This window comes from Haliaeetus leucocephalus, unplaced genomic scaffold (genome assembly GCF_000737465.1).
Source record: "Haliaeetus leucocephalus isolate CR32 unplaced genomic scaffold, Haliaeetus_leucocephalus-4.0 Scaffold140, whole genome shotgun sequence".
Taxonomy (NCBI): domain Eukaryota; kingdom Metazoa; phylum Chordata; class Aves; order Accipitriformes; family Accipitridae; genus Haliaeetus; species Haliaeetus leucocephalus.
Window position 1 is genome coordinate 7,380,964 of NW_010972576.1, and position 17,935 is coordinate 7,398,898.

Genomic DNA, 17,935 nt, shown 5'->3' on the forward strand with positions numbered 1-17,935 from the left:
CCCGGCCCGGGCCCTGCGGGACCAGGGACGTGGGACCCCGCTGTCAGTGGCCCCGGGCCCGGCCCCCGCACGCCGGGATCCTGCGCCGCACGTAGGGCGGAACCGAGCAGCCCTGTCGGGAGAGGAACGGGACCCCCGCCCGCCCGCCGAGGCCGAGCGCAGTCTGTGGTAGGGGGGAAGCCCTTGCCCCGGGCTCTGCTTCCCGCTGCCCCAGTGCCTCGGCGAAGGGGTTTAATCTTCTGGCGTTACCCGGAGGGGCTGCTTGGACAGCACGAAGCAGAGGAGGCTTCTCCAGGTGTTCTTACAGGTGTTCCTTGTCTCTTCCAACAGAATCACTGCCATGGCAACTCAAGTTCTGGGACAGTCTGGTGGCAACAGCCTCTTTCCTGGCGGTGCTAATATTGGTATGGCATTGTCCAATGACATGTATGACTTACACGACCTTTCTAAAGCTGAGCTGGCAGCTCCTCAGCTTATTATGTTGGCAAATGTGGCCTTGACAGGAGAAGTCAATGGCAACTGCTGCGACTACCTGGTTGGAGAAGAGAGGCAAATGGCAGAACTGACAACGGTGGGGGACAGCAACTTCTCAGACAGCGATGGAGAGGGCATGGAAGATACCCAGGCTGCGGAGAGCGACCGCGAGGCACCTGAAAATGTGGAATTAAGCTCTCTTGAAGTTCCTAGTGTGGAAACCCAAGGTGCAGCTTCTTGCCCCCCTCCTAAGACTCCCAGTGTGGACAAAGATGTCTCATTGGAAGCACCGGGTACTCCAGAAAGCACAGAGGACAAGTGTAAGAACTTGAAGAGCAAGCCGTTTCGTTGTAAGCCTTGCCAGTATGAGGCAGAGTCTGAAGAGGAGTTTGTGCATCATATCAGGGTTCACAGTGCTAAGAAATTCTTTGTGGAAGAAAATGCAGAAAAGCAAGCCCAGGTGAAGGAGTCTGATTCTTGCACTGCAGAAGAGGTGGATTTCTCTAAGGGCCCAATCCGTTGTGATCGTTGTGGCTATAACACTAACAGATATGATCACTATCTGGCTCACTTGAAGCACCACAACAAAGCAGGGGAAAATGAGAGAGTCTACAAGTGTACCATATGCACTTATACTACTGTCAGTGAATACCACTGGAAGAAACACCTAAGAAATCATTTTCCCAGGAAAGTGTATACCTGCTCACAATGCTCCTATTTTTCAGACAGGAAGAACAATTATATTCAACATATTCGAACTCACACAGGTAAGTCCTTCGTCTTTTTTGATTTCAGCACGATAAAAGTACTGAGAAACTGTGATGAATGAAGCAAGCTGAGAGTCTTCTCTTTGCAAAGTTCGTTCCACCCCAGTAAAGCTCTGTGCTCTCTCCTCTTGTTGCTACCAGGTTATAGCCTCATGGAAGTGTGGATTTGGTTTGAGCTCCAGTCTGCAGTCCTAGAGGACTGAGAAAACCTTTCAATGTCAGGGGCCCAAGAGGAGATGAAGAGCTTCCTGTTCAGTAATTTTCAGCCAGTTTTTTGAAGAGGGCATGACAAAGTGTGTCTGTGATGATTGTCAGGTTCTACAACTCGAATGCCTGATGTACTGTAAAAACAAAACAAGCAGGTTGACAGAAGGTGCCGAAGCCACATAGGTAGTTTTGAAAGTGGTACCTTCAGACTGAGCTGAAACTTGGCTAAACTGTAATTATAGAGAAGAAAGAGCTGATACACACGTGCAAAGGAGCCCTCCAGCATCTACAAAGTCAGCATAAGAGTTGAGTAGTGTTCCCAGTGAATGAATTCCTCTTAATGTACAGGGGCCTCGTTTTTTCTAAGGTCTGCATCCTTGCAGTAGCCAGAAGTAGACACATACTTCTGCCGGCCTATAGGAAGCCCTCGAGGGAGTCTTTGGCCTGATTTCCTGTCTTCTCCTAACCTCCGTTTGTAATCGTCTCAAGGAAAAGCATGAGGCCCCTTTCTACTCTGGTTTATACCAAGTGGAATCAGACGACCTTCCATGTTGCTGCCATCCTGTGAGCTGGGGCCACAGGTGATTTAGGAAATACCTTGCTTTGTATCAGAGAGCCTTCCCAGCCTCTCACCTGGGGAGTCCTGAAGCGTACCCAAACTTAAGACTCCTTCCTAGGAGGGGACGGCGTAGCCACCTCACCTCTTTGGTCAGTGAGGGAGAGTTGCTTTGCCTCCTGATCCCTTTTGTGAAAGCAGGAGGGCAGTTCAGACTTTTCTTGCAGCTTCTCAGAAGCTTTTATTTCCACCTTGTCAAGGCTTTCTGAGGAGAGGGCAGACTTGCTAACCATCCTCTAGTGTGCTGACCTGACTCGGTTCGCCTTTATTGTAGGCTGTGCTGGCTGAGCAAAACACTGGGGAATTTCTCCTTTGAAGTCATGTTTTGTCACAGCAGTGACATGAATCGTTTGGAGGCTTCAGTTCAGTTGTCTGCAGCTGTCTGGAAACGGAGGGCTGGGCTCAGGCAGCCTCAGGGCTGGGCTTGAGCTCAAGTGTGCAGAAGTTTGTGTTTGTCAGCATGCTTTAGTATCTGCTTTGATGGGGTTGGGAGGGTCTGCTGGGCTTTTTAGTACGTTAAGACATATTCTTCTTTTAACAATAGCCACGTGTTGTTGTTTAGAGGATACCATCAGTTTAAAAAATCAGTCTTGTCTAAATATTTTTTTCCTAAACAAGTAAACAAAGGTTATTGTGAGTGATGTTAGGAAAATGGTGTCGTTTATCCTCCAGTTTGTTTTCTTTGTGTGTATTGTGTGACATAACAGGAAATAGGCCAGGTAAAAAATGTCAAAATAATAGGAGAAAAAACTAAATAAAACATCCGGGGAACTCATGGACAAATGTGAGCCTATGCTGTGGTGCCTGTCTGTTTTACATTTGTCTCAACTTTAAATTCATCCTTGCTTGTGTTTGTACATGACATTAGGTCCCCCCTCTGATCTCTGAAAGCTCTTGTTGAGTTTACAGGAACTAACCATGAAAGCATGTTTGCTGAGGAAGCGCTCTGTTAGCGCTGCATTTGACCAATTTACCAGTGAACTGTACTAAAACTCAAACTAAAAAAAAAAAAAAAAAAATCAAGCATGTTAAACTATGTAGGATATTGTCCAGTTCCTCTTTTCTGCTTTAAAAATAGTGGTGCAGTCAAGGTTTCTGGTTCTTTGGTTTGCCATGTCTTTTCATTATTTTAATTAAGCTGAAATGAGTGGTTATCATTTCAGCATTTTTTAGTCCACCCTGGTAGTTGTTTCTTTGCTAGCTCTTAACTAAAAAGTTAAGATCTTTCAGCCAGTTCTCACTTGGTAAAAATCTTTCAAATATGTTAGTAGACATGATTTAGGAATGTGCCTCATTTCCAGTAACATTGATTTTGTGGGGGAGAGTGTTGAAGCTAAAGGAAGAGTATTAGAAGAATGAATAAGCTACCAGCAGCTGCATTTATACACCAGGCTAAAACTTTCTGCTGCTATTAATGTGTAATCGATTGCCTTAAAAAAACAGAAACAAAACCACAAAGCACAAAAAAAACTGCAAACAAACAACCCCCCAAAAAACCAAAAAAACACCCACAGATGTTTTATAGTCAAAAGTATTTACAGACTGTTAACATAACAGAATTGAATTTAATAAAAACTGTCTGAAGGAGACTAAAATATTTTTGGATTATAGTTTTCATTTAAAACTTAAGAAAAATATTTGTTGGAGAAAAGGTGAGATACATATGTGCTTCATGTTCTTCCTGTTTTATGGGTTCAGAATGTTGGAAGAAAGTTGGAATTGTTTGTTTCTTTGGTTTCCTGATTGCTAATAGGTTAAATAATTTTGGACAGACACTTTTCTTTCTCTCCCATTTTTTTGTACTTCACCTGACTTTTTTCCATGGGGGAAAATGCCTCCTTGCAGATAACTGGATTCTGCTTTGTTTGAGCCATGCAGTCTTCTGAAACACTGACTCTGTACAGAGTGTGGTTTCACAGGAGCAAATGCTCTGCTGCTGTTGCTGGAGAAAGGCAGTCTCCGTTTTCTGCCCGTATCCTGGAACTGGTTGATTCAGCTCACTAAAATGGCAGTAAAATATTCCTTTCCTCTTTCCCAGGTTGGTTTTCTGCTGGTTAGTGAACTGAATCGACTTACTAAGGACACATACAAATGCCAAAGCACATGGCCAGGAGCAGGGAAGGAGGCTGCATACTGGTACCTTACATGGTGGGAGAAACACCTATCCTCTGCATGTTTGGGGGCCACGGGGAGGCAGGCAGAGGTTATCTGCTTGTCTGTTGCTTGCATCCATGTTGGAAAGCAGGTGTCCATGAACCTGCCCTGTACTGGAAGATACCTTGCAGCTTGTGACAGTGCTTGTGTGGCAGGCTGCTGACAAATATGGGGAACCTTGGGCAGAAGGGTGTTTTAAGAACCCTGCAGAGGGTCATAAGCTTGTCAGCTGGGAAAGCTACATGTGGAAGAGCCTGTCTGCTGCTCAGGACCGGGTGGCTGGAGATGTTCAGGGCCATCCTTTCCTCTGCTGATGGGGCAGAAAGGACCCTTTGTGTCAGGGACAGATCTACCTGGGCTCGTTTGTGCTCATTAGACCTGTTAGACCAAGTTTTGACTTGATTTACCCCATCAACTATCCACACTGCTGATCCTGGAACTGTAGTATGTGCGAGACAGTGCAGCATTGTTCTCAATTTTTTCCATTTTACTTGTTAGAAGCAGTTTCCAGAAAACTTAATTGAAAATCATCTGCAGGGCTATATAAATAACATATCTATTTCAGGCAGTCGCAGTGTTCAGTGCCTAGCTTTGGCCTGTCTTTTTTTTTTATTTTGGTTATCATAGGGGCTCTTTCTTGCTTGCCACTGTGTTGGAAGTTTGATGGAAGCAGTTTTGTTTCAAGCAGACAGAACTTTTAACGGCATTACAAGAAAAGCTTTATAGAGAGATGACCTTAAACTTGTTCACTGATGTCAGTCTGCCTGTTCATTTGCATAGAGCTAAGTGCCTGCTTAAGCTTTTGCTAGGTTGGGGCTTATTCTTTAAGTGTCTTGTGGAGATGTTTTTTTGGTGGCTTGTTTGCATATAATGAGTTTGTAAAACTACAATAAAAATCCTTTGGGGAATAGCATTTTATAAAACAGCCCTTACAATGTAGCCATGCATTTAGTTCTCAAGTGGCAATAACACATTTTAAATTAGTTGCGTTCATCGTACTTTAAACCTAGTATGTTTTGTTGCTGTGCCCTATATAAAATACCTGAAAGAAATCCTTTTCCATATTCTTGACGTTGTAGGTAACTTTAAATAGATGGAATTTCAGGTAATGGGACGAAGACATGACTGAATATTCCAGGACCTTTGGCCACATATTTTCAGATTGTAAGGAGTCCAATTTCTTTATAACAAAAGGACTACCCTCCCTTGTACATGACTTAATCTTACTGTGTGTATTGCACCAATCTCCTACCTTGTTTTAACTGGAAAGGGAGGGGGGTGATGGTTGTTAGGGTGAATTTACCTTTAAACTGCTGATCTAATCGAGAACGATAGTCTGAATGTTTGATGGGAGGAAGAAATGTGGGATTAGTCTGCATTACAAAGACTGCTTCTACTGCTGTTTTGGCAAAGGCCAGCAGTGGAGCCTTGCTGCTGCAGATAGAGCTATGCCTCTGAAAGTGAACAGATAGCCTGTATGCAGGGCTTTTGCTGACATCCAGGTCTCAGTGATTTGGAGAGCACATTGGTTGTATGCTTCGAGTGATGTAGCGAGATGCTGTAATGTAATTCCGGCTATGACTTGTATAAATATTACAATCAAGTAACTTACTTTTCCCTTCCCAACTTCACTCCCTTCTTCTGTTGGGGGTATCCACCTGAGACTAAAAAGTGTTACAACTTGTAGTGGAGACAAGGCCACCTAGATCACTCAGCTGTGCTAGGAGTTTGGGGCAAACACCCCAGGTACTTATCTGGACCTGCCTAACAGATGTTAATTCTAAAACTGTCGGTCTTTATTTGGGGCTTGCCTTCACTTGAAAAGAATTTTCAGGTATCTTTGTATTGATGATTACACAAGCTAGCTGTCCCTTGTGGAGACCTAATTTATGACAGGTTAGTTTCCATTAGTTCTCCAGAAACAATGACTCTGCAAGGCAGTGGAATTTGAGTCTTCAAAATAAATGTTGCTGCTACCCTTGAGCTTTTGCTAGCAGCATAGTTTCACTGAGCAGGGCATCATGCTTTTCCATGGTCCAAGCTAATTTCACTCTGCCAATAAAACTTCAGAAGTAAAGACCCAATCTCTATCTGTGTTTATGTTCTGGCAAATCCACGCTGAATGGATGGTTGCTCCCCATCTTAATCCAAATTAAATACAGAGGTTTCAGGTAAGGTGTATGTGAAGCAAGAACATACCTCGTTTCTTACAGGGTCTGTATCTTTTGTGCATCTTCTGAGTGCTGGGAGAAAATACTGTAGGGAAGTCAGCTCTGGTGGCTTAGGGCTTCTTAAAGGTGGCTTTCCTCATCACCTTTTGCCTGAGGTTACCATCTGACCCCAGATGGACATGAGGATGTGCCTCTCTCACATTCCGCCCCTTCACTACCCTCGTTCATAAGGCATGACACGTTGCACTGGTCTAGCATATGCTTCCCACTGTGTCCCTTTGCTGAGGTAATGTGCCGTCAGATACAACTTGGGGATCTGTGACAGCCTCATGTGTGTGGCTCGGTCACCAAGTTTGGGAATCAGCTGTGTTTCAGTAACTAATTCGTTGTTTGTTTTTGCAGGAGAGCGACCCTATCAATGTGCGATGTGTCCTTATTCCAGCTCTCAGAAGACCCATTTAACCAGGCACATGCGCACCCACTCAGGTTGGTAAGGGGCGGCAGCAGCATGACTCAGGAAAAGGGGTTGTCACAGCACGGTTGAAGTCGGAAGGGACCTCTGATGGTCATGTGGTTCAGCCCCCCTGCTCAAGCAGGGCCACCTAGAGCAAGCTGCCCAGTTCTGTGTGAGATGTCATCTCTCCAGTACTGCCTGAGCTTTAGCTCCTATTTTAACAGGGAAGGTTGTCTTTACCTGCTAAGGAAATGCTGAGTGTCATTAATAAAGGTGATAACAGGGGAATATATCTTTTCTCTCCCTTTTAATTTCCAGGGTGTATTCTGAGGTTCATGGGGCTGCTCTAGTAGTCCTAGTAATCTAGTAGCAAATACAACATTGTGATGATACAGGAACAGATTCTTGTCTTCCATCTGCTGCCATAACTCAGTTCAAATCAATGAAGCTGGGAAAATTTTGAGCAGCTGAGAGTCTCCTCTGTGGTGTCTGCAATTTCATCTCATCCAGGGGTTCCTAGGGAACCTTTGGCTTTTGCTTAGTATTACGGAAAGGTATAAAATAGTGTCTGCTTATGGCAAGGAGACACACAGAGGAGAAAAAAGCAAACTCAGAGGGTGGTTACAAGTGACTCAGTCTTGTGGCACTAAAAGCCAAACTAGCAATTTTCACTAGCCTTTATTTCCCACTACTGGTCATAAGCTGTGGTGTTATAAACATCGGCTCTTGCTGTCTTGCAAATCTCTTTTTTTGAATGAATTAATAGCATTTTTGTGAGTTATAATAGCATAGGCATGCTAGACACAAGCACCAGTTGCCCTTTGTGACCCTCGTAGGGTAGTTCAGGTACATCTCAGCCTGTGCTTTTGGTTTGCTGATATCTCAATTGACCAGACCTAGGTGAATTCCTAATCCTAGCAAACAATACTGAAGGTCTCCTGAACAGTACTTGTTTCAATTTCAATAGATGAAGCTTTTAATTGAAACCAGAAGGCAGGTGATTTTAACTGTAGTAGAGGGCAGGGGGTTGGACCCATTAAAAATAGCCAGCTTTAAAATGACATGCCAGTATTTTGGTCTGAGAATTTTGTGAATGAAGTATTCTGCTTCCAGAAACAAAAATCATTTTTGTCTGAACCCCTGGTCTAAATGCAAATTTGCAAATGATTTAGTCAATACTGAGCCTGGAAACCATTTCATGAACATTTTATTCTCCCCTTGTCTGTGCAAGGAAGTCTCAAATCCAAAGGAGATGAGGAGTGGGATCTGCCCTTGGCCCTTGACTCAAAAGTCTGGGAGGGAGGGTGTGAGCTGTGCTGACAGAAGTGGGAGGGCACATGAGACTCTTGCTATCAGGAGTGTTTTATTAATAGCTCTCATAACTTGTATTGCATGTTGTGCCGCATTGCCCAGGCAGCTGAACCTTTTCTGTGGCAACTTCTGGACTCCTGCAGTTCACAGGCTGGCCTTTTAAGGCAAATGGGTGCTAGAGCTTTCTTCAAATGTCAGACAGTGAACCACAGTGGTTTAGAGCCTACTTCACAGCTGTATTCTTAGCCATCTTGGTACACATCCTTTCCACTTGTGCAACAAAACCCCTGGATTTAGTAGAGGTGATGGACACAAGCTCTTTGAGTTATCCTGTTGCAGCTACTTCTGAGCCCTCTGTGCAGTTAGACCAGCTCATTCATGTGCATGTAAGAGAGAGTCTGTTCTTGTCCTCACTCTGTAACATGGAAACTGTTCCTTGAAGCGTAGGCGATAAATGTCCATACTTGTGGCAAGGATGAGCAGTGAAGCACATCAGGCTTAAACTTGTGGAAAATGTCACCAGGAAGTGGGGGGAAAAAGGAAGGAAGGAAGATAGGCTGAAGATGATAGGGAATCAAAGTAACCCTTCTTTAAATAACGAAGAGATGCTGCAGGCAGATGTGAAATGATCTAGACTCTTAAAAAAGTGTCCCCATCCTTCCTGCCAGGGAGGCAGCACAGTCTTTTATAGAGTTTACGAGGACATTGCAAATCAGCCATGTGGCTAACACACAGACACCATAGTCACAGTGGCTTCATCTTTGCTGCAGGCTGCAGGTTTCCTGAGTTGTGCTGCAGAGGAGCAGCATGAGTAGGGGCAGTGTCGGGGCAGTGGGTTGCAGGGGTGGGAGAAGTACTGTTGTACCATGAGCAGGAGGGGCTGGAGTGGATTTTCAGCATACTTGAGAAGTGGCACACATTAGTTCTGCAGGTCAGTTTTGAGATGCCGGTTCAGAGCTCAAGAGCATCCCAAATTCCTCAGCTGAATGCACATGCACAGATGTTCTCAATGTATTTCTGAACTTGAGTTGTTGCACTAGAAGTGTTTTTCCTATTTGCTTTGATGTGTAAGTGGAAAGCCACTTCTGCTGCAGGGGCATGCACTAAGCAGAACATTTCAGGAACATTTCTGCAAGACTGCTTGCACAACTGTAAATGCAGGTTTCAGTAGTAACATGATGGCTTTGGACTGCATCTGGTTGGCTTGCCAAGAGTAGCCTGCAGCCAGTGTGTCACGTGTTTGAGACACCTTAACAGCGAACTGAATTATCAGAGGTAAAGATCATCTGAGCAGTGTGCCCTTTTCACGTGCTTTGTTTTTTGCTAGCTTCTTTTCCCTCGTTTCTTTTTCAATGCAAACATGAAGTATGCTAAATCTGTGTAAAGTTGGACTTTTTTGAAACGTTTGTGTGAAACTGCTATTCATCAAATGTTACATTTCCATTTTTCTACAATGCATTCAATGGACCAGTTGGGTATGGATTCCATTTGCTAATATTACTGTAGAGAGATCTCTGCCGGTATGTATGCATAGCCAGAACCTGTGACTTTACTGCTTGTTTGGTTTTGGATCCCCTTCTTCCCAACCCTCATCCCTTCTCTCTTTTTTGTATTTTGTTCTTGGTGTCTTGTGAATGTGTTTGTGACTTGTGGATTTCTTATGTTGACTCCACTTAATTTTAAAGGTGCATGGATAATTTTTTTTTCCCTTTTTGAGTTTCATATTTCTGTATCTATATTAGCGGGAACTGATTGCCCCTCCACCCCCATGCTTAATAATCACCATCATTCCCTTCCACCCTTCCTTCCTTAGGTGAGAAGCCATTCAAATGTGATCAGTGCAGCTATGTGGCCTCAAACCAGCATGAAGTAACTCGTCACGCAAGGCAGGTTCACAATGGGCCGAAGCCTCTGACTTGCCCACACTGTGATTACAAAACAGCTGACCGCAGCAATTTCAAAAAGCACGTTGAGCTCCACGTCAATCCGCGCCAGTTTCTCTGTCCTGTTTGTGATTATGCAGCATCTAAAAAATGTAACCTGCAGTATCACATCAAATCGAGGCATCCAGATTGTTCTGACATCACCATGGATGTTTCAAAGGTGAAGCTACGGACTAAAAAGAGCGAAGCTGACTTTTCTGAGAGCATTAATGACAAAGCAGAGAAGGAACAAATGAAAGGGGATTCAGCTGCAAAGAAAACTGAGAAAATTGTGAAAGTGGAGAAAAAAGATAATTTGGCCAAGGAAAAGAAACCGACGAGCAATGTTTCTGCAGGCCAGGTGACAACCAGAAGTCGGAAATCGGCTTCAGAAAACAAGGAGGTGGATATTAAAACTGAGAAAAATACTGAGAAAACATGTAAAACAAAGAAGATCAAAAGAAAGGCAGAGGCTGAGGTAACTTCCTCAAAGCAAGAGCCTGTAAATGATACCTCAGCAGTAATAAAAAAGAAAAAGAAAGTGGAAGCTAAACCCAGAGACTGCCAGGAAGCTCAGAAAAGTGACATTGTACCAGAGGAGGACCCTAAAAAGCAAAATTCTTGCCTCAAGAAAAACAGAAAAAAGAAAGCTCTGAAAAATAAGCATGGTAAGAAAAGCGGTAAACTCGATCGGGAGAAGATTGAGGAAGAGGAGATGCCAGATGAGTGTCATGTCATGGAAGAAGATGGATGCATGAAGCCTGACACTGAGGGCAGCGACCAGAAGGAGCAAGATCCCACTGACACAGCAGCATTAAACAATGATATTGGTCATGCTCTGAAGGGGGAGAGCACTGATCCCAAAGGAAGCTGCGTGCAAGACCCAGGGCAGCTTTGTCTGCCAGCTCAGGATGCAAACACAGAAGATAAGGTAGAGGACCAAGAAATGCTTGCTGCAGCAGGAGAGAGCAAAGACACTGTTGGTGAAAAAGAGGAGGAGAGAAAGGCAGACAGAGGGGAAGACACTTGTTCTGAGGAATCTTCCCATGCAGCGTCTTCTGAAAAAAGCTTGGATGTGCCCATGGATGTGGTACCAGATCTGGCGCCTGAGAAGGAGCCAGAGGAAACTTTTGTGGCCGAAACTGTGAGTAACTCAGACCTGATGGACCTGACCAAGACATGCCTGCCAGCACCAGAGCCAACAGAAGATGCCGTGCCGGCACCTGTGCCCCCAGAAGGGTGTACGCAGAGCCCTGAAGTAGCTCTGGCCTTATCATCTCCGAATAATACAGCAGTGAATGAATCTCAGGAAATGGATGAGGATGAGGGCATCCACAGCCACGAAGGCAGCGACATAAGTGACAACATATCAGAAGGAAGTGATGACTCGGGGTTAAATGGTGCTCGCTCCGTACAAGAGGAAACAAGTCCAAAGGCATCACAAGGAGCTGCAGACACCACAGTGGCCAGGGAGAACTATGTGTGCATTTTTTGTGACCGCTCATTTAAAAAGGAAGGTGAATATAGCAAGCACCTCAATCGCCACTTAGTCAATGTGTATTATCTTGAGAAGGCAACAAAAGGGCAGGAGTAGAAATAGCTGTGGTTTGGGGGAATCATCTTTTGTAAGATCTTATACAGCTTATGTACAGATATTGTAGATTTATTTTTTTTTAAGCACGGTTTGCTTTAGTGTCTGCATTGGTTTGTTTTTTGGTTTAGTTTTTTTTTAAGTTGAAAATATTTTTGACAACTTTTTGTGTAATGGTGAACTCATTAACTATTGGATCTCTTCATTAGAGAAGGCAGGTAGGGTGTATGAGGTTGTAAAGTCAGTGTAAGCTTCTAGTCTCTTAGCTTATGCGATTCTTTTATAAATTGAGTTTTAGGAAGAAGACTGTAGTTAACAATACACAAGTTGGATGTTTATAGAGCCATTGGCATTAGTTGCTTTTTGTTCTAGCAGCCAACTCCTTCTCTCCCTCCCCTCTTCCCTTCCCCCTTTTTTTTTTAGTTCTTCTTGATGTTCCAAGTGTTAAGCTACTTGATGGTTTTTCTACCAGGAAGATAGCTTCTATTACATAAAGAGCACTTTGTAAAAGAAGTCAAAGTTGGCTAGTGATGAACATAACTGTTTAAGATAATTATAATTGTGAACGTACATTTCAGATCCCCTAAGTGTGAATGGTGAGCCAAAATTTGGGAGTAGTCCTTCCAACTTTTGATTGGAGAACCTCTGTCTTGGTTAATATCTTAATGACTATGATATATAATTGGTTTTGTTGAGGGGGAGCAAGTCTGTTACTTTTAATTTCTGCCTTTTTTTTTTTTTTATTGTGCTTTAAGGGCTTAAAATATTGCACATTGTTTTTGATTTTTACCTATGCAGTTTAATCCTTTAGGAATAGCGCTTGTGCAGTACATGTACACTTTATATATGCATGTTTGGTTTTGTTTGTGTAAGATTTTTTTTATTTGGAAAGGTTCAGATTCGTTGCTTACCATGGGACAGTTTTCTCTGATGCTTTTTACTGCAGATTTTTCTTGTTTTCCTGGGATATTATTAGTTGTGCATGAAGCTGAAATTATGAACTGCTTGGCTAGATATTTTTGACTGGCTTTAAAATTGTATAGTTCTTGAGCAAAAGGATACCAATGCAATTTCAAAACACTATTTTATAGGATTTGTTTTATCATGGAAATGCCACTTCTGATATTTTGAATACACATACAGAGTAATAAATACTAATTTATAATTTGGGATCACCAGACAGGAAAATGCTCACTTTCAGTGGAAATGGTCTGCAGATTCTGCAAGTCCAGCTGTGATGGTGATTTTTTTTTTTTCCTGCCTCTTCATTTGTGTGGTGGACAGCAGTCAAACTTCACAAGCTTAAAAAAAATAAAATAGTAGCAGTGATATAAGTATGGTTCAACATCTTGCACACCAAGAAAACAAATAAAGGTAAATCAACTGGTAAGCAACAAACCTGGCATTAAAAACTGTAGGAATTCCTGCTCCTTATTCATTCAAGTTGCATTTAATAAAATCATCCTGCTTCCGTGCAGAGAGAAACTCATAAGTGATCAGATTGTCATCTTGGGTCTACATGTCATACCAGGAGTTTTTAATGCTAAACAGAATAAATTTCTGGCACACACAAACAGGGGAGGGATACTGCTTATAGCCAACCAGTGGCAAAATGTAAACAACCTCCAAACCAGCAGGGAAAAAGCAAAACCCTCCAGTCCCTTCTGTGCACTCTTCCGACTGTCATTAGCTGCCTTTCCTGTGGGAGCAGTTGCGGGCAGCTTAGCTTCTCTGGTTGTCAACTCCAAAGAAGCAAATTTGGAGGCAGGTGTTATTTCGAGAGTGGAGTTGAGGAGCTCAGATGGTATTTGTCAGAGTACTTCATGGCAAATACTCTCACTGTAAGCTCAGGAATAAACCCTATTCTTCTCTGCATGTCCCCACAGCATCTTCCCCTCCAAACAAACCCACTGCCTTGAATGAATAGAGAGCAACAATGCTACATTGCTTCTGCTTTTGGGAGAGATTGGTAATAGGAGGCCAAAGATTTGAGAGGGAAGGCATCCCTCGTGGCAGAAATAAATTGTATAATGTATAGTGAGTTTTTGTTTGCTTAGATAGTGTTCAATCCTTACCTTGGCTGCGACAATCATTGTCAACTGAAGATCAAGTTGCAACTATATTTATGTTAAACGTTAAGAAAATAAACCTAGTTGAATTGTTTTCCTAAACAACCAGTTGTAATAGTCTTAGATGTATTTTTTTCTTCATAATAGTATTTCCTTTATATAAATGTTGCCACCATTTGTGAGCGATGTGAGCTGGGAATTCCAGTACTGTGTAGAGGTTTTATAGCTCTCTCTCCATATCCTTGCGAAAAGCCTTTGCCATCTTGTGAGAGACTGCAAGAACTTTAGCTATGTTCAAATAAACTTGTGGACTGGCCTGATAATTTTTTCCTCGTTGTTTTTAAATGAAAATAATGGTGTTGACTGACTTTAAATGTCTCTCTATGAGATTAAAAACAAAGATGTGGTTCTCTGGGATATTCTGCTGCACATTTCTGTGAAGTGGTCAAGGTTTCAATGCTTGATCTGACAAGAACTGTTTGAAGACGACAGTCGGCTCCTGTTTGGCAGTGTTTCTTACCACAAGATTAGAAACTGAAAATAAATTATTAACATATTAAGAAGAAGAAAAGTTGATTCTTTCTATCTGAGACCCATCAACAATGTCCTGAAATACCTAATGTTGGTGCAGAACTGTGTTGGAATTCTCTGCTTGGTTAAGACCAAGGTTTGGGAGTATGTTATGGTAAAGCAGCAAGGATGTAATGCATTATGTGTACCTGAAATGTTAGACATTGCTAATACTGAGTATTTGAGCTGGGGTGCAGGTCAGGTAACCCACCATACACGGTGGTCTTACATTGCTGTATCTCCCTTTAAACAATGCCTTTTTTTTTCTTTTTCAATATTCTTAAATTATTTTGTGTTGGTTTTGCCAATGCTAGCATTTTTGTAGTTTCTTGGCAATAATACTTGTACGAATGTTCAACCTCCAATATGTGGTTGGAAGGATTAGCACACTGCTACCCCTACACTGCCAGCCCTTGGTTGAGCAATGTGGTGTTTTGGGCTTTTGCTGTATGAATCTATACACTCAAAGTAACTGCCCTGAGACATGGTCTAGAAGTGGGTAGCTAGGCATTAATAATCCACGATACCATGTAATTGCTATTTCTGGATTTTGATGGTCTAGGCTGGAACTTTAGTTGTTTAAAGAAGAATGTTTAACAACTGACAGGCCAGTTAAGATATGGTAACATCACTGATTTCAACAAATTTAATTGATTTCAACAGATTTAATGTAGCTGAAAGGTATTAAATCAAATTCAAGAGTTTTCTTGAATGTCAGTTGTGTAGATATGTGGTGTGCATACAATATTAACAGAATCCAAATAGCTAATGGAATTGTTTCATGTGTATATATATTTTCCCCCTCTAAAATTACACTAGCTAACAAACTTTTGTAAGCTGGCATGGAAACATGTTTATGATGTTTAGTTGCACCATGTTTGATGCTTTTACAGTGCAATACTTGTATTCTCTGAATTAAACCAAAGGTAATTTTTTTTCATGCTCTCTCTACTGTAGTGCATGACAGACTTTTCTACGTTTGTAATAGATGTAAAACAAACCAGATCATACATCCTGTTTTTACCTAAAACATGTACAAGAAGTCTTTGGTCCAAAATGTAGTATAAAGTTAAACTAAATTGCATTATATTAACCCTTACAAGTGTATTTTCCTAAGCATAGTTATGATTAAATAAACTTTATTAAGGAACTTGCAGCTTCTATCTCCCACTTATTAATGGCTATGAAAGCCATTTTTAACTAAAGGCAGGAGCAGTGCAAGCATTGTTGACAGAGCTCTTCAAAACCTCAAGCCAGCACGGTCCGGGGGAGCAGGTACACGGATGCCATGTGCGGGCGCACGCAGACTTGACTGCAGACAGGGACAATGGCTCCAGAAATAGGTTCTTTTTCCATCTCAACGGTACTGTATTCCTTTCCCCGCCTGCTTCGGTGAGGGCAGGGCACAGGGTGGGAGATGCATGCATATGGATGAGGCTCAAACTTAATGCTGGACCTGTTTGTGACTTAGAAGGACAGGCCCGATGGGCATGAAAGGCATATTCCCTGCCAGGTGAGAAGAAATGCAACTTGATGGAAGCTGCGGAATTTAAATTTGAGCTTCAGAGGTAATGCAGGTGGCAGTTCCTCCTGCATTCCAAAAGGGTCTCTGGTGCTGTCTCATTTGGGGAATTAACATAGCTATAAAAATTGTCACCCATCATCCCTATGGCTACAATACTGTCTATATAGATACTGAAAATGTCTTGAGAGCTGTCCAGCCCTGTATAGCCTGCAAGGGTGACTTTTCATCTCTCTGCCAGCCTGGGCTTTTTACAAAACCTCAGCTGGATTAGCCCATGATTCTAACTTGCCTTGTAGGGCTTGGTCATTCTTACCTCCTACTAACACAGAACAATTCCTGTTTGCCAAGGGACCAAGGCAAATGACAGTTAATGAACTTGTGGGGATAGTTTTATAGGCAGCTGTGGCAGCTTTCAACAATTTGGGACGTTCCTAGAAGTTTAAGAACTGAGCTTTTGTCTTCTCTGATTAGATGTTTTCTCATAAGCAATGCCCCCTGCCAGAGTCATCTTAGTCTGTCAATGGGAATTTGGGGTTTTGAGCCATGCAGTTAGTTGTCAAGCAGCAAAGATCAGAGTGCGCTGCCATCATGGGACATAGCCTTGGAGGGCCTGTCATCACCTGGGTAAGGGGCAGGTTTTGGTTTGCTCCCCTTGAAGTCTTGCAGATGGCGCATATGCAGTTTATGGTAAAGCCAGTGTAAGGGCAGGGAACCTGAGCCTGCCCACGGACTGCAAGGGAGGTGCTCTGAGAGCGTGGCAAAGAGACGCAGGCAGGGTCTGGGTACTTCTGCGCCTCTGCCTGTGCTGTGTGAGTTAATGCTTTCAAACTGGATCGATAGAGGAGGCCCTGCCCTTTGTACCACCAGCTGGTGCTGCCCCCCACCCCCAGGAAGGTGTTCTGGGAACAAACTAGCTGAAACAAGAAGACCACAAGTGGGTTGGCAACCTGAGAAACCATTTTCCTTTAAACCTGCAGTCAGGTCATCCTTATCTTTGACTAGCTCCTTGCACCGTGGTAGAAAACCTGCTAGTTTTTTCCTGATAGAAAACCAGAATAAAACCTGCTAAGCTGAAAGCATGCTTAGATGCTGCTTTATGCTACAGAACTGGGTAGCTGAGCACAAGTGCATGACTCTGTGGTACCTTGCAGGCCGGCATGAGCTGCTGCCCACACACTGAGCTGCCCAGAAGGTGAGTTAGTTCAAGTGGGGGATGGCTTAGCTTACTGCTGGCTTCTATGGGGACAGAACAAGCTCATGTCTTAACTCAGCTGCCTTAGTCAGGCTTTGCTGATGCTTTGCAGGAGCCAAAATGCTAGGTTCCTGACTTTGGTGTTTGGGTTTTGGTTTTTAAAGCTTAGCCACGCTGATGCAAGTGGCTTTACCTTGTTCATGTACAGTATAACCTATACATCGGAAAAGGCAATTCTAAAAGGGTAAAATCCTTCCCTTGGCCAGCCTGTATTTTTAAGCTTGGTAAATCGAGTTCCCTGCATCTCCCTCCTTTGCTGGACACCCCAAACCTGCAGCAAGGCAATGTGGTGGCAGTGCTCTGACAGCCTCGGGCTCAAACCAGGTGGCTGAACCTGTCCCTTGTCCACGGGCTGGTCGAAGGAGTCATTCTTGGCTTCCTTTAGCCCTGTATTGGTCAGAGCACTCAAACTGCTGTCATCTGCAGCAGAGGCTATGCTGGAGGTGAGGGGACAGATGAGGTTTGTGGCTGGGTTTGTTGTTTCCATCATGAACAGGCAAAGCAGGATTGCAGCAAAAAGTTGACTGGGAAGATGGTGACCGGTCCCTTGGTGGGGATACCGGGGACATTCATTGGCAGTGCCTTGGGTGGTTAGAAAGCGGCAGGACCACCTCCTGAGTGCTGGCGCAGGTCGTGCTGCCTTACGCAGGGACTCAGGATGCCAAGGGGCAGTAATTTTTAAGTGGAGATTTCAGGAGCACATGCTTGCAGCATAGCACGCACTTGCACCGTGCACCTAACATGCAGCTGCGGCATTGCAGGCATGCACCCCGCGCTCGCAGCACAGGACACACTCCCCAGCTAACACATGGGCAGCATAGCACATGTTCGCCTGCCCTCTGACCTGGCCTG

The 17,935-nt window shown here is 43.5% G+C and overlaps 1 protein-coding gene across 1 annotated transcript; it reads left to right on the plus strand.

Annotated features, from left to right (window-relative positions):
* The first annotated feature begins 285 nt into the window (after positions 1–285).
* On the plus strand, positions 286–15,462 carry REST (RE1-silencing transcription factor). The gene is made up of 3 exons (XM_010586148.1): positions 286–1,241; positions 6,792–6,875; positions 9,968–15,462. Exons 1-3 carry the CDS (start codon positions 341–343, stop codon positions 11,668–11,670), a joined length of 2,688 nt encoding a protein of 895 aa, XP_010584450.1. The 5' UTR covers positions 286–340; the 3' UTR covers positions 11,671–15,462.
* Positions 15,463–17,935: the final 2,473 nt, after the last annotated feature.